Source organism: Mesoplodon mirus, assembly GCF_964341445.2.
Source record: "Mesoplodon mirus genome assembly, chromosome: 5".
Classification (NCBI taxonomy): Eukaryota; Metazoa; Chordata; class Mammalia; order Artiodactyla; family Ziphiidae; genus Mesoplodon; species Mesoplodon mirus.
In genome coordinates, this window is record NC_138980.1 from 166,384,174 (window position 1) to 166,407,523 (window position 23,350).

General features: G+C 34.8%; 1 protein-coding gene across 2 annotated transcripts in view; it reads left to right on the forward strand.

The window, feature by feature from the left end:
• Positions 1–23,350, forward strand: part of CDH12 (cadherin 12) — a gene marked incomplete at its 3' end in the record, with an annotated part of 289,043 nt that overhangs the window by 186,172 nt on the left and 79,521 nt on the right. The window contains exon 3 of one of the 2 annotated variants that reach the window (XM_082623654.1): positions 14,949–15,068. The exons of the other annotated variant lie outside the window; for it this stretch is intronic. Coding sequence (XP_082479780.1) covers positions 14,949–15,068 — 120 coding nt within the window. The remainder of the gene's footprint in view (positions 1–14,948; positions 15,069–23,350) is intronic. 2 annotated transcript variants of the gene reach the window in all.

Below are 23,350 nucleotides of genomic sequence, written 5' to 3' on the forward strand. Positions count from 1 at the left end.
TCATCCATTAATCTGTCAATAGACATTTAGGTTGTTTCTATATCTTATCTACTGTGAATAATGCTACAGTGAACATGGAAGTGTGGATATCACTTTGAGAACCTGATTTCAATTATTTTGGATGTATACCCAGAAGTGGCATTGCTCTATCATATGGTAGTTCTATATTTAATTTTTTGAGAAATTTCCATTCTGTTTTCCATAGCATCATTCCCATTATTGTACATCCCCATTAACAATGAACAAGGGACAGGAATTCCAATTTCTCCACATTCTAACCTACATGCACTTTATTTTTTAAATAATAGCCATCATGATAGGTGTGAGCTGATATCTCATTGTGGTTCCAATTTGCAATTCCAAGTTGATAAATGGTATTGAGCATCTTTTCATATAACTGTTGGACATTTCTATGTATTCTTTGGGGAAATGTCTGTACGTCATTTGCCCATTTTTAAATCAACTTGCCTGTAGGTTTTCTTGCTATCAATTTATAGGGGTTCCTTATATATCTTGGAGATTAACCTCTTACCAGATATATGATTTGCAACTTTTTTCCTATTCTCTAGGTTGCCTTTTTACTCTGTTGACTGTTTGCTGTACAGAAGCTTTTTTGTTTCATATAGTTTTGTCTACTTTTCCTTTTATTGTTTGTACTTGTGGAGTCATATCCAAAAATTCTCTGCCTAAACCAATGTCATGAAGATTTTTCCTTATGTTTTTACAACAGTTTTTGTTCTTACACTTAAGTGTTTAATCCATTTTGGGTTGATTTTTGTGTATGGAATAAGACAAGGGTCTGGTTTTACTTTTTGCATGTGGATATCTGGTTTTCCCAATACCATTTGTTGAAGAGATTATCCTTTTCCATTGTGTATTCTTTGATTCCTTGTCAAAGACCAGCTGACCTTAGAAGCATGGATTTATTTCTGAGCTTTCTATACATTTTCAGTAGCCTACATTTTTATATTGGGATGAAAGAATAGTTTAACATACATAAATTAATTAATGTGTGGTACACATTAACAGAATGAAGGATAAAAATTGTATAAGCATCTCAATATATGGAAAAAAAACATTTGACAAAATTCAACACCCTTTAATAATGAAAACTCAACAAACTGTATATAGAAGAAATTTACCTTAATATAAAAAAGACCATATTTGAAAAGGTCATAACTAATATCCTACTCAATGGTGAAAAACTGAAAGCTTTTTAAGATCAGGAAGAAGCCAAGGATGCCCGCTTTTGAAAACTTCTTTCAACATAGTACTGGAAGTCCTAGGCTGAGCAAATAGGCAAAAAGAGAGAGAGAGAGAGAGAGAGAGAGAGAGAGAGAGAGAGAGAGAGAGAGAGAAAGAAAGAAAGAAAGAAAGAAAGAAAGAAAGAAAGAAAGAAAGAAAGAAAGGAAAGGCATCTAACACTGAAAGGAAAAAGTAAAATTTTTTTCTGTTTGCATATGGCCTAATTTTATACGTAGAAAATCCTAAAGATGTTCCCAAAAACTATTACAATTAATGAATGAATTCAGTAAAATTGCAGAATACAAAAATATAAAATGAGTTTCATTTCTATCACTAACAACAAACTATCCAAAAAAGAAATTAAGAAAATAACCTCATTTACAATATCATCAACAAGAGTAAAATACTTAGTAATAAACTTAACAAGGGAGGTGAAAAACTTGTATCTTGAAAACTATAAAACACTGATGAAAGAAATTAAAGAAGACACAAATAATTGGAAAGACATCTCATGTTCATGGATTGTAAGACTTAATATTGTTCAAATGGTCACACTACCCAAAGTGTCTACAGATTCATTGTAATCTTTATTGAAATCTCAATAGCATTTTTTCACAGAAATAGAAAAAAACAATTCTAAAATTCATATAGAACTACAAAAAAAATCAAAATAGTCAAAATAATCTTGAGAAAGAAGAGCAAAGCTGGAGTCATCACACTTCCTGATTTCAAAATACCTTAGAAAACTATAAACATTAAAACAAGTAGTGTACTGCTAAAAGTTCAATTCCAAATTAAAAAAGAAAAAAGATATACCAAGTATAGCCAAACAAAATGGAACAGCTCAGTCACTTTACAAAGAGCTCCTGTGTTCCCTGGAAGTGATTCAGGGGAGTGGCTAAAGACAAAGTCTTTGTTGTCATTCAACTGCCAGAGTTTTCCCAGCCTCACAGTTTACCAAGAGTAATTCAGCATTTGTAAAAATGGAGGTGATTATAGGAGATAGGATCGTTTCAAGCATTAAATGGAATAATGCATATAAAATATTTTGGTCAATATTTGATACACTGTGGTAGTTCAATATATATTAGTTGTTGTACTCTAACTTTTTTTTAGGAAAGAAGAGGGAGCTACAGATGAGTATAATTTTCTGAGTCCCACAAAAGAAATCATAAAATAAACTTCAGTTCTTTGAATACTATCTTTTAAGATCAGAGTTTTCTTTTTGTTTTGCTATTTTTTTATTCTTATATTCTCAGTGCATAGTGTAGTATTAGCAGCCACAACAATGATCACTTAATTGATGGCCCTATAAATGAAAAGCTAATGAAATTTCTTCCCAGAGCATATCTGAAGAGGTGTCCTTGTATTTAGCCTTAATCACTATATTATTGGGCTTGGGTTCTTTCTTGGGTTCCTGTACTCTGGACATTATGGAAGACTCAAGGCATCACCTCATTGCAACATCTCACCCTTCAGAACTAACAGATGGAAGCCATAAGATGCTGAAGCTTTCTCTTTCAGATGGAAAATCCTAAAAATGGGGTTTAGTAGGACCCTGCATTTTAATACTTGGACTCACAGGAAGTGGATGCCTGTGGATCAGAAAATATCAGGACAAAAGAGAAAAAATAAGACAAAAAGCAATATATGTAGAACAACTCAACTGGAGAATGATCCTAATCAACAGACTAGCCCTAGCTTTGTTCCCTAAAGTCACAGACTAAAGGAAAGCCACCCTCTTGGGCCTGACTCCAGTGGAAGGAAACTGTGAGAATCTACAGACAAGACAACAAGGGAGACCACAGCAGCAGGACACATAATTTTCTTGGACCCGTAACTCCTCAGTGGAGTAGATTTAGAGAATGGACCTAAATGCTATCCAAAACTTCAAAGACATGAAACCTTCTGCCGAATGTGTCCCTATGTTCAGTGTTCTAAAGAAGTAAGAGGAGAACTTGGAACTGAATCTCAGCCCCAGCATGCATTAAGGACTCTGGTTTGCAAATGAACTTCCGTCCAGCTGCTAAATCTTTACAAACAAGGACATCAAACCCTTTCCTGAAATTTATCTTCTCACAGCTTCTTTTTTAATACCACAAAACCATAAATTGCCCTTCACCAAATTTTCAATCTACCTTTTAAATCAAATTAATTGAATTCATGACTGTAATATTCTGAATAGTCTTGTGCTTCTGGAGCATCATCTCCTGCTCTCTGTCCACTTTTCATTTGGTCTCTTTTCTGTCTCCTCAACTGGGTCATAAAATAAATTCATGATTAATCCCATCTATCTATAACTCACTTTCTCTTAGGCTTTTAATCCCTTTTTGTCTTTTAATCTGCACTATATTTTAAGGCTGGCTTACAACTTGAAAGATTTCTAAAAAATACTGTTGGGCTTCCCTGGTGGTGCAGTGGTTGAGAGTCCGCCTGCCGATGCAGGGGACTTGGGTTCGTGCCCCAGTCTGGGAGGATCCCACGTGCCGTGGAATGGCTGGGCCCATGAGCCATGGCCACTGAGCCTGTGCGTCTGGAGACTGTGCTCCGCAATGGTAGAGGCCACAACAGTGAGAGGTCTGCATAGCGAAAAAACAAAAACAAAACAAAACAAAAAAACTGTATATGAAAACTCCATATAGTAATATATTCACCAAAATATTGGAAAGAAATAATTTAGGAAGATGGAAATAAACCTCATGATAAATAATAGAATTATAAGTGAATTGAGATATAGCTTTTATTTGGAAATAATGGCATAGCTAATTTATGACATATTTTTGTCATCAAGCATGTATTTTAAAGTAGCATCAAATTTTACCAGTTTAAGTAACAGGAATGTCTCCCTGTTAGCATATATTGTGCAGGTAATAAGTTCAATGTTCCATAGAGTATTCATTAAAATTATAGTTTAGAGATATAATGATTTTTACCTTTCTTTTTATGTGTTACTCTGAAAAGTTCAAAGGGGTTAATAAACAGATCACTGTCCTATAAAGTCGTGATAATACATATGTTATTTTTCTTTTTTGATGAGTTTTAAAACTCACATCCAACTTTTAAAGGTTTTTCTAAATGAAAACATACATTACCATGAGAAAGATATCTATAAATTTTTTCAAATTCAAATCATAGGTTCCATTCTCAGGAGAGAAACTTATATGAAGTGACAATTTGATAAAAACTTAGGTGAAGTGAAATAAAGTTGATAAAACCATCAAAGTTTAATCTTATTAACTATCAGTTTAATCAGGGTCTTTTGTTTAGAATTACAACATGTGTTTATATCCTGGAATCTAAAGACATCTATTCCAAATCTCCCATTTGATAGATGAATGAACTGATACCAGACTATTTGTCTTTTCCATTGTCATTTGCTCATCAATTGAGAGAATTTGGATTAGAAGACATATGAAATCTAATAAAGTTTGAATTTTGTTTAGCTGCAGTACATTTTTACCCTGATGTGTTAGATTACAATGAACAAGTACAGATGACAATTGAACAACACAGGGGCTAGGGGCTTCTACCCTACATGCAGTTGAAAATCTGGGTCTAATTTATAGTTAGCTCTTCATATCCATGGTTCCTCCTTATCCACAGTATATCCCTGGGTTCAACCAACCATGGATCATGTAGTAGCATAATATTCACCATTGGAAAAATTTGCATATAAGTAGATCCAAGCAGTTCAAAGTTGTGTTGTTCAAGGGTTAACTGTACTGTATTGTAAGTGTTTAAGTCTTTTATTTCTTTAAAAATTGCTAAAACTAAACATCAGCTTAAATCACTGCAACATTTAACCACAGCAACACAAAAGGGACAAAATCTAAATATTAAATTACAGTACTTATACACAAATAACACATCTTTCTCTATTAGCTAAGATTAGTTAATCAATAATGGCTAAAATTACTGCTACTTTATAGCTGAACATGCTTTCTATCAGTATACATGTTTATCTGTGAGCACTTTTAAATATTGCAGTCATGTGGCATCGTCCTATCTTTTGAGTTTGTGAAATAATCAATAATCAAGATCACTGGATTCCAGGTAATGGGAACTGATAGAACTAGTTCTGGACGTTATTGTAATGAATTTCCCATAGATATGAACTCAGGACAGTCCTTGCTTTTACAAAAGTTTATTCTCTTCCTTAAAACTGGGAGTAGAATCATACACTCTTCGATAGATTTAGCAGGGCTTGATATGTCGAGATCACTAACATGCTAGTAATTGATTTCTTGTATTTTTTTGCCACTTTCATTGTGTTCTAAAGTCACTTTTGATTTGAAGCTGCTCCTCTGATTTCTGTAACAGACAGTAAAACAGCATCACTGCCATAAAGGTTGAGACGAGGGGACATTGAGTTTTTGACCCGAGTCAAGAGATGTAATAAAGGCTTCACTGGAAACTTCTAACATGGACTGATCAAAATTATTTTCTAAGCCAAAATCATTTATTTTTTATTAACTTATTCAAGAGAAATTTATTAAGAACCTATTAGGCACCAAGCTCCATAGTAGGTACTGGAATTAAAAAAGAACTGTATGCCGTCTTCACTCTGTATGGCATGCTTGCTGCCTAGTGGAAGCATGAGAGACGTGGCATGACACTCTGTGAGCATATGGAAATGAGTTTCTGGAAGAGGAGTTATTGAGGCCAATTTTTAATTTGGGCTGAACTTCACCTGGGTGAAATGAGACCTTTCTGATATCCACAACGCAATCTATAAAGAGCAGGGTATGAAGTAGCACTATGTCTTAGGGAAATAATATTGTACTGAGTTAGCATAAAGTAGACAGAAAGTTTCATAAGAGATAAACTTGGAAATGTAGGTAGAGGCAGATCACAAAGGGCATTAGAGATAATGCTGAGGACAAAATCAAATTTGCATTTCTGAAAGATGACTGTGGCTTTAATTACACAGGGTGAATGCTAGGTGGTTATGAGAGGTAGCGGGGAGATTATTACTATTTTAAAGTCATAATCCAGGTAAGAAGCAGTAACATTTTGATGAAAAGTAGTGGCAGAATGAAGAATACAAACACATTTTAGCAACGTTTAGTCAATAAAGGGGACTGGGGCTTCCCTGGTGGCACAGTGGTTGAGAGTCCGCTTGCCGATGCAGGGGACATGGGTTCATGTCCCGGTCCGGGAAGATAACACATGCCGTGGAGCGGTTGGGCGCATGATCCATGGCCACTGGGCCTGCGCGTCTGGAGCCTGTGCTCCTCAATGGGAGAGGCCACAACAGTGAGAGGCCTGCATACCGCAAAAAAATAAATTAAAATAATAATAATAATAATAATAATAAAGGGTACTGGAATGGATGTAAACAATAAGTGATTTAAAAAGAAGTTTAGAATGTAACCAAGAAATTGGATGTATCTTGGTCAAGTTAACTGGTAGTTTTGTTATTTAAGCAACTGGAAAATATAAATGATGGTCTAGTCACTAGCACCTAGAGGCAAATATGAGTGATACCGTAGAGTTAGGCATATAGGATGGGAGACAAAACTTGGGGTGCATGAACCTTTAAAGGGCAGGGAGAGGAAAAGGGCGTGTAAAGAAGACTAAGAAATGGCGATCAAGGAAGAAAGGAGAGAGCCAAGAATAAACGATGCTGAGGAAGCCAACCACAGTTGGAAGCAGGCTGAAGAAAGAGATTTGCATCAACCAATTTAAATGCCCCTAAAGAAGACAAGTAAACATGAGGAGCCTCTTTCGCTGGTGGTAGAAAACATCAGTTAATCAGAAGCAGTACTGAAAAGCTGAAGGAAGGCAGTTGTGGGCCTAAAATGCGCTAATAGGCAGTACTAGGCTCAGGAGAAAGCAATATTTCAACTAAGGGAAGGAGCCAGTGGAAGTGTTCTGTGGAAGTGAAACAATGAATGAGTTTGTCTGTAGTGCACCCAGTGGTAGACTGGATTATGAGAAGTGGCTGGGAAGCAGGCAATAGTGGAAGAAACCAGAAGGGGATGATTTACATATATTGTTTAATGTATACTTTTCAAACTCTTTATGGAATTCAAATATGTTTCCAATTCTTGGTTGAGAGGCTCAGAGTTCTTACCCAAAAATGAATTAACAGAGCCCTAATTTTTGTTGAACAGTGGATAAAACATATTTCCTGGAGGGGAGATTTGGAGAAACTGAGGAGTTGAGGTTTAGAATGAAAAAGACAGACGTATATCAGACTATGAACGATTTTGAAAGAGTTCAGACTGTGTGTAGTGATTCATAACATACCACCTAAGGATCTGGACAGAGCCGTGATACGTTCAAAGCCCTGTAACCAAAAGACTAATCTGCAGTAATGGAAAAGTTATTTTAAAAAAGAGGTAAGATTGGATTATGTTTCAATTTGCAGAAGGAGTTACTGGAATTAGAAGGAAACAAGGATATCTTAGCCCATCATCATAAAGTTGAAGAATTTTAACAACCATTTTAATGTGGTCGCCCTATGTGCCATTTACTATGCAAAGCAATGTACATGTATTAACTCATGAATGAGTTCCACGAGGACCCTACTACTTGTACTCCCATTTTTTATTTGAAACAACAGAGGCTTAGAGTGTTTCAGTGACTTGCCAACATTTTGTTAATACGGAAGTAATAGAAAACCCCAATCCATCGCCGTCTACAATCTCATACATAAAGGGCTGTATGGTCTCAAATCATCAAAATGCTTATAGGTTGAGCTTCACGCAGGTTAGATCAAGACTCCCCATCACCTTTCCTGGAATTCCCAAGTGTGTGTGACCTCTTGTGTGTGTCTGTCTCCAGTCATGTTTCCCCCAAGATGTTGAAATAACTACAGCCAGACGTTTGTGCACCAGAGCGCAGAGAAAAAGAAAAAAGAGATCATTTCCTAGAAGGTCCCATCAAATATCTCCTCTAGTTTTCTTGGCTTGAAATTGGTTATATTTACATTCCTGAACCAATCATTATTAGCCAGAAAAAAAGGTTTATGTTTGTTAGACTTGAGCCAAATGCATCCATGGGAGTCAAGTTCCTTGTAAGGTATACTGAAGTGTGAGGGAGATAGTGATATATGAATATGTATATGAACAGTTCCTACCATTAGGTGAGATTAATTTTTTGGAGGGGGTTACTACATTATCCACTACAATTACAGTACTATCCTTACAGAAGTGAAATAATTTGCAAAGGATCATTTATCTATTTAATTGCAGAACTGGTTCTAGGTTTCAATACTTCTGACTTCTGGTGTATACACACATGTACACACATATACACACATACACACATACATACACAGTTTGCATTTTTCCTTTTACTAAAACTAGATAAAGTGATAAATGGTTAGGAAGATAGATATAGATAATAGAGTAGATACATACATACATACATATATGCATATATACATAGGTCTCTCTTACCCTTAACATGGCAGAATTATCCAATCAAATAAAAACAAATGATTTTAGGTATGTTGGGTGTGTTTTAAGTAAACTCTAATTAACTGGGCCTTTGTACCTTGGCTAAATTCATTTGAATCAGAAGTAATTTCTTTATCCTTTAAGAATATAAAGCTACCCAGCAAAAATACAAACCTTACTGAATTATAGCCGAGAACCATTGAGTGAATGAATTCCAAGCTCATACATTTTTTCATGATTTCTATGGAATTGCCCAATGACAACTTCTGTGAAAATAATTTCTAAATTGCATTAAATACACAGAAGACAACACTGTACCATCACTAGAAGTCAGAGTTCAGTTATGTGTTGCTGGGAAGAGACATTAAGATTTGTATTGGTGTTTGTGGTATAGAATTCTTGGCACACAACAGAGAGATAAAGTGCTCATTAAAATGGATTCACTTATCCATCAAAGTACATTTGAATCACAAGGTGTAAATATGTATAGTCTAAAACATTTAGGACATATCTGGGAAGAAAGTTTTATAAACTTAGAGTGCTTCTGTATCATCGGACTGAATAACAAATCACAAGTTGATGTCACAACATTACATGTGCCAGGGGATACTCTGAGGCCAGGCTGAGCAGAGTCAGAGTTGGTGGCAGAGAAAAACAAATTGCTTGCTCTGATCCTAGAAGTACAGTTCAAGGGAGAATAACTTCCGTTCTGGAGGAATTTTTTGGCATATGTCTTTTCTGATCCTTAAAATTTCTGATTACTTCAGGCAGGTTTAATAAGTATGCAAACTCTTCATTCTTGTGTCTATAATAAAGTGACCCAATTCGTCATAGTCCACTTGTTTACATATTAATATATTTTAAACACACATCTCAAAATCACATTTTTCTAACATACAGGAGATACAATCTAGATTAGTATTCAATAGTCAAATAATATTCAAATATTAAGGTATGGGACTTAAAGACAGGAATCATACTAGTGTATATGTTTGGGAGTTGTCACCCTCTGTGTGATGTAGGAGAACAAAAAGTGAGTATATATGTATTTATTTTATTTTACATATACTTGAATAGCACATATTGTGTGGGAAACTATTATAATTTCTTTATAAATATTAGCTGACTTAATACTTCTATAAAACGAGTATTCTTTTTTCTTTTTTTGTTTTTTTTTAGTATTAGGAAACTAAAACAGAGATGTTAAGTAATTTGCTTGAGGTCTCACAGTTTGCTAGTGGTTGATCTAGGATTCAAACCTAGGTATTAAGGTTCCAGAGGCAAAGATGGTAAACACAATGGCAAGGAATCCAGCCTCTCCTAATTGGAGAAATCTCCTAGGGAAAGTGTGTAGGACTGGACTTCTCAATGATGGCTACTCATCAGACTTATCTGCAGAGATTTTTAAGTGTTTCTGATACCTGGCCCATCCAAGAATAATTAAATTAGACTTTCTGATGAGGGCCCAGGAATTGGTATCCTTAATAATCCTTGTAAATGTCTTATATGCAGCCCTGGTTGAAGATAAAGAGGACAGAGGAGCCATTTACAATTTTACAAATATAGAAAGAATCAACAGAAGGAAACTAAGAGACAAGTGTTCATAAGCAGTGCAGTGAAATCTAATGTAAAATTGATAAAGATCCAGTTCCCTTAAAGAGTAAGCTCACCTGCTGTGCATGTATGTTTAATTTTACTGTGTAGTTAAAGTCTGCTATAATTATAGTTTCAATGTCTTATAGTATCCTAGGCCTGTAAAGTATGTCATATGTGTGCACACGCCCTCATTTGCTTCCCTCTATCTGACTCATTTCTGAAACCTTCTCTGCTTTACAGTTCTCTGCTGCTTAATGTCTTCTTTATGGGATAAAATGTACATTTATTTTCCAATCTTATTTGGAAAGAAAGTGTATTATATTTACCATTCTATACCTTTTTAACTCTGTATTATTTCTTGATTATAATGCAGTGTATACATAAGGCAAAAGCAAAAAGAAAATATGTTGCATTATATTTTTATTTCTTTTCCTGTTTATGCATCAGTCCTGAGAAGGGTTAACATTATTCAGCAAATAAATGTATATTGACTTCCATCAGATTTGTGTTCCAACTTGTGACTAAATCTTGTTTATGTGATGTTTTAAATGTAATGTCACTCATTTTGGGTTCTACTTTCTTAAATGAGAACAGTGATGTGCATTAGAAATTCAAGACAAGTTAAGCTCTCAATTTAGTATTAAAAAACTCTAAAGGCCATAACTAGCTTCCAGGTTGCCCATTTCAAGTACTATGTATTGCATTTGTGTCTTTTGTGTGTATTTAGGAGTATTACAAGGACTCACCAATAAACATTTATTTGGGATGTAATTCATGACAGACATTAGATGTACAAGGAATGAACATGGAAGGGCTTCTGATGTAAAAGCCTCTGTATTCCATGAGAAGAACAAATGAGGCATAGAGTTTTAAAAAATCAAAATGTACTAAAGCTATTGGAAGTACACAGGAGTGGACAAACTATCTGTGCTTGGGAGCAGAAAAACAAGGACTCACAGAGGTGACAGTAGAGCTGGGACATCAGGAGTGAGTAGGATTTCTCCAGATGGTAGAAGCCAACGTCCTTCAGGCAGCAGGATCACCTGGGCAAGAACACAGAGGTGTGAAAGATCCTCAAATAAACAGTAAATAAGTATGTACAGTGACTGCACGGGGTCCCTGGCAGCACAGTTGGAAATTAATCTGGGAGGGATATCGAAACCCATTCATGTCATGCTAGTCATAGCATGTCAGTGAGTTTAGATAATGTTCTTTCATTAGGAATAAAAATCCATTCGAAGTTTTATTTTTCTTTTTAAATTCTAACTTTTTTTAAATGAATAAGAGTAACAATCAATCTCATGTTATAAGAAAATAACTCTGATGCTTCTGGGTAAAAGGAGATGGAAGAGGAAGCAATTAGAATGCTCTGGAGCCTTGCAGTTGTGAGAGTGAAGATTCAAACCAGTTGAGACAGTGGCAGGGCAAAGACAAAGCAAAGAACATATTCAATTTATAGAATGTCCTTATACATCTGAGAAATTTTAAAAAATGGAGAGATCATAAGTTCAACAGAATCCAATTATGTTTTCAATGTATTTCTAGTAAATTTGTTTATTTAATACTCTAAATGCAAAAAAAAATACATAGAATATAAACCTGTCATGCTGGAAGTGGTGTTTGACAGAAAATAATTAAGTAGCATATTATTTTTTATTGTATGTTGAGAATAGTACCTGGTGCATGGTGTGGACCACTGAACATTTCTTGACTGTAAGAAGAAATGAATGAATCAACAGATCAATGCCTACTTTAGCTGAAATCATGAAACAGTCAGGCTCAGTTCTATTACCACCTGTCTACCATTTTATATGAGAATGACTTTCAGTATCAATGAGAATGAGTTTAACATCATTGTGCTTCAATTATTTCATTGTGAAATGCAGACATTGTGTCATTATTTCTAAAATTCAACCCCATTGAGAACATTAATCTTACTGAAATCAAATAAAGTACATCACATTTTGCATGAGCAAACAGAAGTAGGCCATGTGTGGTTGCATTATAAAAGAAAGCTGGCTTACTTTTTCTAGGCTCCAGAACCCACATCATGTGCATGGGATAGAACTTGGGGGGGGAGCTAATTAAAACTCTCTGAACTTCAACATTTAGAGTGGTTGCATTGTCATCCTGGGTGAGTGATAGAATAAACTCCAGGATGATGGCTACAGACAAGAAGACTACTCCAGTTTCTGTGGATGTCACTGACTGTATTATTTCCTTGTTTCACATCAAACATGCCCCAACCACAATCTCCCACTCCTACCTCTTGGGTGTTTAGTGTTTAATAGTGTCAGGAACTGGTGTTCTACACAAGCACTGACCAAGGTAGTCTTTGGAGATGTATGTGCTCCAGACAGTTAGTTTCATCTTCTTAATGAAGGGAGTATGAAGTCTCTCTTTTGCATTAGTTTGGTGAAAGCTGTGGACCAGTAAACAAAACAAGCTGATATAACACTGTTTAATTGTATTCTTATAAACTCATATAGAGGTAGCTCAAAAACTCTTAAATAACTTACATCAGAAACTGCTTTTTCACTAAACTAGAGTTTATCATCACTGTAATTCAGTGTACATAATTTTTTAATATCATAGACATTACTATGGATGAAACAAGTGTCATTATTCTTGCTATCCTGTGATTCTTTTGAGTTGGACAAAAGTGGAATTGAATGATGCATATTTGCTGGTTCTATAAATTATGGAAATACTTCTTAATTCACTCCTTTAACATTTGAGGTTAAAAATTATTAATGTAAAGAATTTAATATACATTTGGAAAATATTTTTCTATATACTTACCAAAAATGTATTCTGCATTGAGCATATGGTGACCATTAGATAAAAGTTTATTAAATTTGTTACTACATACTTTCTAGAAGATATAATACTTTTTTCTTCAAATATATCCTCAGAGTAAAACAACCCACTGCTTTTCAACTGCAATATTTATACCTAGAATTGGGCATTATTCAATGTTTGTAGATTTTACCTGTATAACACATGTGTGAAGAAGTGATAATGAAGAGCTAGGTAAGTGATTTTTTCTGGGGGAAAAAATCATTACCTAGAAGAGGGGAGGGAAGAGGGGAATTGACTCTTGCAACTGTTCATTCTTACATCATTAAGGAGAACATACTCTTGATGAATCCTTAATATAGGTCCCCAATGCCTACAAATGCTTATTTGTCCAATAATTATTAAAGATGCTGCAAATATTGTTGTTAATGATGATGATGGATGATGTTGAATAATATCAGTTATCATTCTTGACAGCTTAGAAATATTTGCCTACTTTTGGGAATTCCCTGGTAGTCCAATGGTTAGGGCTCTGAGTTTCCACTGCAGGGAACACAGACAGGTTCAATCCTTGGTCAGAAAGCTAAGATCCCGCAAGCCGTGAGGCCTAAAAATAAATAAATAAATAAGTTTCCCTACTTTCCTTCTAGTAGTGTCTTCTCCTGGGAAAGGCTGTTGTAATAAAACATATGCTTTATCTGTTGATATAACTAGGATTCACCAAAACATCTTAAGATAAAGCATTTGGCATTGACCGTCTACTGAAAGTTATGATTTCTTACTTTTTCAGCATTCTAACACTTCATGTAACAAAAAAGTAGAGGTGAAGAGATGGTTCATTCTCTTGTCTTTTAGAGCAAACCTTTAAGATTGAGTTTGTTCCTGGTTGGCACTGTCTTAAGAAAAAAGCCTGAGTGAGTAAATGGAGCAGTCTTGCATTCCCCAAACTGACAGTGACATTGAATGCCTCCAAGAGATGAAGAGTGTTCTGTCCACTGTATAACTTTGGATGCACATTTCACTCCCTTTATGCTCAGTAGACATTTCCTTCCTTCATCAGCAGCATATTATTTTATTTATACTGAGTTTGATCGTTTTGATTCTACTTTGTTCTCAATTCAGAAGAGTAACACTGAATGGACATTAAGAAGAGATACTCATTTAAAAAGTTCTTAGAGGAAGACTTAAACTATGACTATGAATATGTAAGACAAAACTGCTGAAAAATATCTCCCGTCAACTTCTCTTAGTACATAAATAATATGACCAAGTGTCAGGAGATGAGAAAAGCTACAGATAATTTGGATTGTCTTTAAAGTTTTCCTATGTCAGTGAACACAGAATAATTCAGTCTTGAGGCATAAAGGTGCTTCTCTAGTTAGAATTGCAATTATTTTCCGTTCCTCATTTTCTCAAATATTCTTTCCTAATTAAAGGCTTCCTAAATGAGTATGTAATTATTGATCTTTAAACTGCAATGGCAAATTACTTACACCCTCTAAAGTTCAGTAAGCCTTTAAACCTTTTAGCTCTTCTATTGATATCCTAGTCATGCAATTAAAGCATCTACAGTAAGCAGATGAGCTAATGCAGGTGGTGTCATGTTTTCTTTGGTGTACAAATCAATAAAGCTATTGTGATGACTTTCAGGTCAATGACCTAACTACTGGAAATGGACACAGCTTTAAAAATGGATTTTTAAAATAGGTATCATTTGCACTAACAGCTAATATTGTTGCTCAACATTTTGGTTATAATAGTTCAGTTATTCTCAGTGACTTCATATACTCACAGAATTAAGGAATGCCATATTCCAAAGGAAAATGGAGTCCAGAAGATAAAAGACATGACCTTGAGCTCTATAAAACAAAGATGCTAGAATCATATGGTCTTATTTTCCAGGTGCTTATGTGCTCCAGGTCAAGGCCACGGATGCAGATGACCCAACCTATGGAAACAGTGCCAGAGTCGTTTACAGCATTCTTCAGGGACAGCCTTATTTCTCTATTGATCCCAAGACAGGTAATTTTTTTTATTAGAGACAACATTATCACCTCCCTTTCCCATTCTAACACTGCAATAAAGATTCAATGCGCTCCCCATCTAACAGAGGAAGATAGGATCTTACCTTGCTGCTGCAGAGCTATTTCTTTCAGATTGAACTTGGTATAAATATAAACCTTTTTACACATATATGCCAAGTCCAAATTTGTTAGTTAGGAATTCTTTGTGTGATTTACTTTAAATTTTCCAAAGTCTAGGAATATATGGTGGTTTTTTGTTTGTTTGTTTCTTCTAGCTAAAATAGCTTTTTATTTCAGTTTTTCTTGGTTGGGTTCAATTATATTCAGTTTTGGGCCTAATCAACCCAAGATTATGGAGTCTCTATTGCTATCTTTATCAAGGGTTATGGGTGGTGACTTTGGAAAAATATAGACTTATGCTTCTAGTAGGGGAAAGAAGAGGCTGACAAACTTGAGACCCCAAGATCACTAATTCTTCTAGTCTATGTTTTTGAAGCCAGTCTCATTTTAAAATCAAACCATTGAAATTCTAGTTTTCAAAGCCCCATATAAAAATCTATGGAAAGTATAGAAAGGGCAGGAAAACATGCAGGACGATTTTGTAATCCCTTTAAAATGAAACGAGTTCCCCCTGTTTCTAGAGAATCTGTTTTTGAGTGAAGATAGTTTTTAAGGAGCTCCAGTCAAGCTGACCAGTGATCAAAGCAGGTGCTCATGGTCAGAGTTAAAGCAGAAAGTCCATAATGACAGTTGTTTTATCAACTCTTATATAATACATAACATGTTGCATATTAAATTCAATACTGTTTATCACATCAGTTTAAAGTAATGGAATAAACTGTTAATATACTGGACTAATAAGTTACTTTTAAATTTTGTAAGTTGATCTTTAAAGAGCTACATTGATTTGAAAGGTATTCATTTCCAACACTATACATGCAAATGGGTTAAACATTTCAAAATTTATACTTCCTCAGAAGTGTGTGGAAACTGGAATACCAATTAGATATAGGTTAATTAATAATTAACCATGGATGGATGTTGCTTGGAAACGTAAGGTCAATTAAGTGAAACTAAAGAACCAGCAAATTTTCTGTCAACTAAACCTGCCATTCTGTCTGTCCTCACTTCTCACCCTTTTCATCAAGCCAACAGGGGGGCAGAAACCATCAAAAATGAAGGGAATAAGGCTGGGAGCTGCTCCCTTTGGTAAACTTAAAAAGGAATAGATTGTAGTAAGGACAACATCAGTCCTTTAAGAAGGGAACTTCAGTGCTGAAGAAAATACAGAAAAGTTCAGGACAAAGAAGCTCTTTTGGTTTGGAAGTAGGATCAGAAATCAAAAGCCAGGGAGTCAAATGTTAAGAGTGAGTGTGTAATGGGGAGATTACACCTAAAATGTAAGTTATTTTCCAGAAGTAGGCTGTGAAGACAGGAGAAGAAAATGTTTGGCAATATAGGTATTGAGGAAGTTTTGTAGTGGTTATTGTTGTTTACCTTTGAGAAAATCATATATTTGTGGAAAAAAGGGAAAATTGTTGATAAAAAAAGTTTGGGGAAGTTTTCAATGAAGTTTATGATGGTACAAAGCTCCAGAGGAATTAGGAAGGTTTGTGCAATAGGCCAAATGTATAGATAAATAATGAGATTATCTAAGACACTATACATCCTTTTATCAAATGGGAATATTATGGATTATTTTTTCTTATACAGTTACATTTTCCAAATTTACCATAACAGGGAATCTAACAGAAATAAAAGTAAGGACAATATCTGTCTCCTAGACCACTTCAGTCTCTGAGAAGCACTTCTCACAGACAGAAAGGATGGGAGAAAAAGAAAGGAAGGTGTCTAGAGATTGGTGAGGAGGGAGATTTTTAGTATTAGGCTACGCTTACTGAGTTGCAGTGATTAATTCTATAGAGTAGATGAGTTTATATACTCAGAGTAAATGTGACAGACGAAGGATCAAAGATTTAATATTGGAAAAATAACTATAGATGGAGACCATACCTAACTAAAAAAGCAAGATAAAAATCATACAAAGGTGAATCGAAGCATAACGCGTGGATACAGAAAATAATTGCTTTGGTCAAATTAAAACTGGACAGACAACAATTATATGAAGGGTATACTTGCCCTCCTCTTGACTTTACTTGTTCAATATCAACTTTAGATAAATTCTATGCCTTCAGAAAGTATCATTTTACAGAAGAGTATGTATATTCATAATATGTCTTTTCTAATTGTGTATTTATATTTTTATATCAAGCTTATTATTTAGAACTGAAGGTGAAACAATTCTGGCATGAACTATGGAATAGATTTTTTGAAGCATTGGTTTTCACTGGAGACAGAAGTCTTGATACTAACAATGCCCCAGACCACTAGACAGGAAAAGAGTGGATGGTGAGGCATTTCATTAATAGAATGATAACTAGTTCTTCATGCACAGAAACCATTAAGAAGACTTTTTGTCAAATTTATCACCTTGTGGTAGATAAGAATAAATAAAAACTCAAGGATAATTGCAATTTCTCAGAAATAGTCTCCATTTGTTCCAGCCATATAGCTTCCTTTTATGATTCCTTTTGTTGTTATTAAATAAAATGCATGAAAAACTAATATTATCTAAAATTTTCCACATTTGAGTGTAGAAACCAGTTTAAAATAATTTCTAAAGGAAGAGTGTCATCAAAACTTCTGGTGCCTAAGTATTTATGAGGAGATAAATATAACTATTTAGTATTCGTTTGGAATGAGAACATTTTTTAAAAGGTTTTCATTGACATTGCTGTTTGACAAACATTCCTAGCATCTCTATCCAAGGTATAAATATGGCAGGTTTATTTATAAATAATATAAATTGATGCATTCTATGAAATAAGCCCCAAATTGACTTTAAAATTGGCTAATTTGGCAATTACTTGGCTTACCTAAGAGAATGTTAACTGTAACTTAAAATTTGCCTGCATTCATGTATATGCCTCAAATGATTATTAAATATTTTTAAAAAACAGAAATGTAGATACATTTATAAAACATTAAATAACATTGATCCTTATTATACTTAATGTTTATAAAACACTAAAATATTTGTCCTATTGACATATTATATTATACATATTTTACACTTAATATTTATGATACATTAGAAAAACACTTATAATCTATAAAATGTTAAAGAGACATTGTAATATTTTATTTGATACATGAAATTGAGATGTTAAATATTTCCAGAGCATTGATAATAGAATTATTTCATTTAGGAAAACAAACATTATTATAAACGATTGATCTCATGACTTAATTTACATTTAAAATTCTTTTAAAGTATTTGAATTTTTCCCTAAACGATTTTAAAATCGAATCTGAGTTGGATAACTAGATATTGCTATTTGGTGTATCATGTGGTGATAATATGTTGATTTTTCTAAATAATCTGAGCTCTACCTGAGAAAGCATTATATTGATAATACTATTTTATCTCAACATTTAAAAAAATCCATAAACTTTAAATTGTTCTGTCATGGTAAAATATATATAACAGAAATTTTGCTATTTTAACCATTTTAAGTGTACTATTCAGGGACATTATGTACGTTCACATTGTGTAACCATCACCACTGTCCACCTCCAGAACTTTTCATCAGTGCCTTTTTGTTTATGTGCACTGTCAGAAGTGCATATTTATAAGTCTTTATGTTATGTATTTACATGTGCATTTTTAGGATTCATATGAGAATGGGATTGCATGCATGAGTTACTTTCTTTTTTTCTTTTATCCACTATTCTGATATTTCATGCTTTATGATTCTGTCCTAGCTTCTGTTTGGGAAATCTGATGAAGGGCTAAGATAAATGACACTTTCTAAAGATTTTTAGCTCGGTTATCACCTTTGATTAGAGATGATTATCTTCAAGCTTACTTCCCAAATAAAACATCATCCACCCTGACTGATATTTATTCCTTTCAGTCTTTAAAAAAAAGTTTTAGTGTTTTAAAACCCCATAGTAAAATTAAAGCATGGGTCAGACTTTATATTTTGAGCTAATTCTTTATATAAACTACTATGTACATATTTATAATGTTTTATGGCCTGATCATGCCTTTGACTTTAATTCAGAGAAAAGCCTTAAAGGATTTAGAGTCAGTGCTGGTGAGATAAAGACAGAAGCTCTTTTCCTCTTCAAGAGTGAAATAGGAAATAGACAATTATTAAGATTAAACAACACATGCCATTACCACTTTTGTAATATTTTACATATATGCAGTAAAATTACATGACTAAAAATGCACCGCAGACAATGGTTTCCTTGTATTCTGCCTTGTCACACTTCACGAGAACTCTGTGTGAACTCCACTGCCTTATTTTAGAAACCATGGAATGCACACATCTGCAGATGGAACTAACTATTTGGTCTTGAAAGGAAAATACTCCAAGGGGATGTGATACATGCCTTTCGGAAGTTTTAGAGCTGTCAGGTAGAAGAGGAGCTAGCTGTATTCTCTGCTGCTCCAGAGGGCTATCAATGGCATGAATTACAAGAAGAAAGAATTTTGGTTTCATTAAGAAAAAAAGATGTTAATGATTGTCCATAAATAAGAGGGGCAGGCACCTCATGAGATTCTGAGCTTCATATTACTGGAAGAGTTAAAGCAGTAATGAGTGATAAGCCAGTGGTGCTGGATTTGGGTATGGATTTCCTGGGTTTGGGTAAATTGATGCACATTTATTTATAACCAATGACCTGACAGGTCCTGTGCTACCAGGATACTGAGATGCATCAAGCTGATGCTCAAATAGATCCCCATCTACTCGGGTCCTCAGAAGATTACATGTGGGTTTTCTAGGACACCACTCTATGATACATAGTCTGACTACTGGGCACTAGATATAGACTCACGAGAGTGGGGAAACTCCTGAGAAAAGAACTTTTAGGGAAGTGACTTCTAAATCTTAAAGAATTGTTAAGGCATGTTATGGTGCAAAGTCGGACCATAATGTCTTTAAATTTTCTTCCTACCCAAGATAACCTGATAACTCTTCTTGTCCTCAAAATACATTACTGGAAACAGTTTTTAAAAAAATATACACCTTATCTGTGTAGTCATGAACACCATATATATATATATATATATATATATATATATATATATATATATATATTTTTTTTTTTTTTTTCAGTACGCAGGCTTCTCACTGTTGTGGCCTCTCCAGTTGTGGAGCAAAGGCTCCGGACACGCAGGCTCAGTGGCCATGGCTCACAGGCCTAGCCATTCCGTGGCATGTGGGATCTTCCTGGACAGGGGCATGAACCCGTATCCCCTGCATCGGCAGGCGGATTCTCAACCACTGCACCACCAGGGAAGCCCATGAACACCATATTTTTAATAAAGCTTAAGAATGTACTAGCTTTAAAAAAAAATCTATTACAGAAGCAGTAGGAAACTAATTCAGTATAGAATTTTAGTTAGAATGACCAATACAGTCCTATGAAAATGACTTTGATGAAAGAATTAGAGCAGCTGTTTATAGTTACGTCTTGGAAAGAACATTTCCAGCAGAGAGAAGAGAGGGTACAAAGCTCTAGTGAACAAAGGAGTGAGTTGTGGAAGATAAGATCAGAGAGTTAAGATCAGGGAGTGTGAAGATGGAGGTTATGTGAGGTCTTTAATCTGAGCGACCTGGACAATCTCTGAGGACTTCTGATTGGAGGGGCTCTGTGACTGCTTCATGCTCAGACCTAACCACTGTGACTGCTCTTTGGAGAACAGACTAGTGGTCTAGGTCTCCTCTGGACTCTAATCCTCAGTGAATGGAGAATGCAGCCATTCATCCATTGTTCATTCTACCTTTCTGTATCTATCTCTACCTATCTCAATCTATCTATCCATCCATCCATCCACCTAATCTATCTGAATAGTCTCAAATTAATAATAAGCATTTTCCAGCTTTATTGAGATATAATTTGCATATAGCACTGTGTAAGTAAGTGGTATACAACGTGTTGATTTGATACACTTATATATTGCAAAATGATCACCATTATAGTGTTAACCACACCTCCATCAGGTCACATAATTACCATTTCCTTTCCATGATAAGAACTTTTAAGAACTACTCTCTTAGCAACTTTCCAGTATATAATACAGTAATATTAATTGTAATCACCATGATATACATTCTATCCTTATAACCTATCCACCTTATAATTGTAAGTTTGTGCCTTTTGACCAGAATCTCCCTATTTCCCCCTGACCCACAGCCCCTGGTAGCCACCAACCTACTCTGTTTCTATAAGTTCAGTTGTTTTAGAGTCTTCATATAAATAATATCATAGAGTTTTTGTCTTTCTCTGTCTCATTTATTTCATTTAACATAATGTCCTCAAGTTTCATCTATGTTGTTACAAATGGCAGGAATTTTTTTTTTCATTCTCATGTCTGAATTATTGAATTTTATTCCATTATATCACACCTTCTTTATCCAATCATCTGTTGGTGGACACTTCTGTTGTTTTCATATCTTGACTACTGTGAATAACGTTGCAATGAACATGGAGCACAGGTATCTCTTCAAGATCTTGTTTTCACTTTCTCTTGATACATACTCAGAAGTGGAATTGCTGGATCATATGGTAGCTCTATTTTTTACTTTTTTTTAAGGAACCTCCATAGTATTTTCCATAGTGGCTGTACCAATTTACATCCCTATTAACAGTGTACAAGGGTTCTCTTTGCTCCACAACCTTGTCAATACTTTTTATCTCTTGCTCTTGACTTATTGATAACAGCCATACTAAAAATCATGAGGTGATACGTATCTCATTGTAATTTTGCTGTATGTACATTTCCCTGATGATTATTGATGTCAAGCACCTTTTCATGTAACTACTGGCCATTTGTATGACTTCTCTGGAAAAAAATTCTATTCAGTTTCTCTGCCCATTTTTAACTAAGATGTTTTTGTTTGTTATGGAGTTGCATGAGTTCTTTTATGGTATGGATATTAACTCCTTATCAGATATCTGATTTGCAAATAGTTTATCCCATTCCATAGGTTGCCTTTTCATTTTTGTCTATTATTCCTTTTGCTATGCAGAAGCTTTTTAGTTTGATGTAGTCTTACTTGTTGATTTTCAAGATGCCTTCCCAGAGAGTTTATTTATCTTTGAAAACCACTATCTCACTTCTCTCCTACTCTGTGATCTTATTTTATACAATCCCTCTCAACAGTGGTATGCTGCAGCCATGTCAACCTCCAAGTTCTATACTTGTATGCTTTGAAGAAGTAGTGCTCTCCTCCTTTTCGCCCCTGGGATACTCCTGCCTGGGTTCTTTCTAAGTCAGCCTCTTCCACTTCTCTGGGATTGCAGTCTTTCCTCAGAGAGGACATTTTTATACTACCTTCAAGAGGACTTTCTTTCATTTTCCTCATAACACTAATCACCATCTGAAATTAGATTAATCATTTAAGAGCTTTTTTATGACCTCCTCACCACTTTACAGGAACAAATACCAATTAAATGTACATTCCATGAAGGAACCTTATACAGAGACTCTATCAATTATTTTCCCAGATGAAAACAGATGATACTCAGTTGGGCAATTTGAGATTAGTTTAATAAAAAGACTCTTTATTAAAGTGCAAGCAGATTGTAGGGAAACCATAAGGGATAAGGCTGAATCTGGAGAAGAAATAAGTGGATGCATTTACCACAATGGGGTTAAAGGAATGAGGGTGTTCTAGAGACACAGGCAGAGACCATGGCAGGAGAGAGTGTGGAATGGAATGTGGGGGATCCATGGAAAGAAAAACCCAACCTCATTCTCCTTCTACCTTCTAATCGCCTGTCAATTGTCCCAGGGCAACTGGAAACCAGAGAGCAGAGAGAAGTCTAGAAAAGTATATATAGTGGAATTGGAGGGGCAGATGGAAGCGTCTTTGCCATTATACCCTTAAACCTAAGAACAGTGCCTGAATGAAACATATATATTAGTACAAGTGTTGACTGAATCTACTGTCCCATGTTTCAGTCCTGCATTTTAGCACTCAATTCAAGAAAAAAACTCAGATAAAACCAAATCCTTGATGATCACCTGTAATATTTCATGATTTTTCATATATAGTATTGCATTATTTTCATCTCAAAATGTTTTCATCAGCATATCTAACCCATTTTCACAAAATAAGCTGAGATCCACCAAACCTAAGGGACTTGCCTATAACACCAAGGTGATTGCAAAGGGAGAATATATCCCCTGGCAGATTAGTA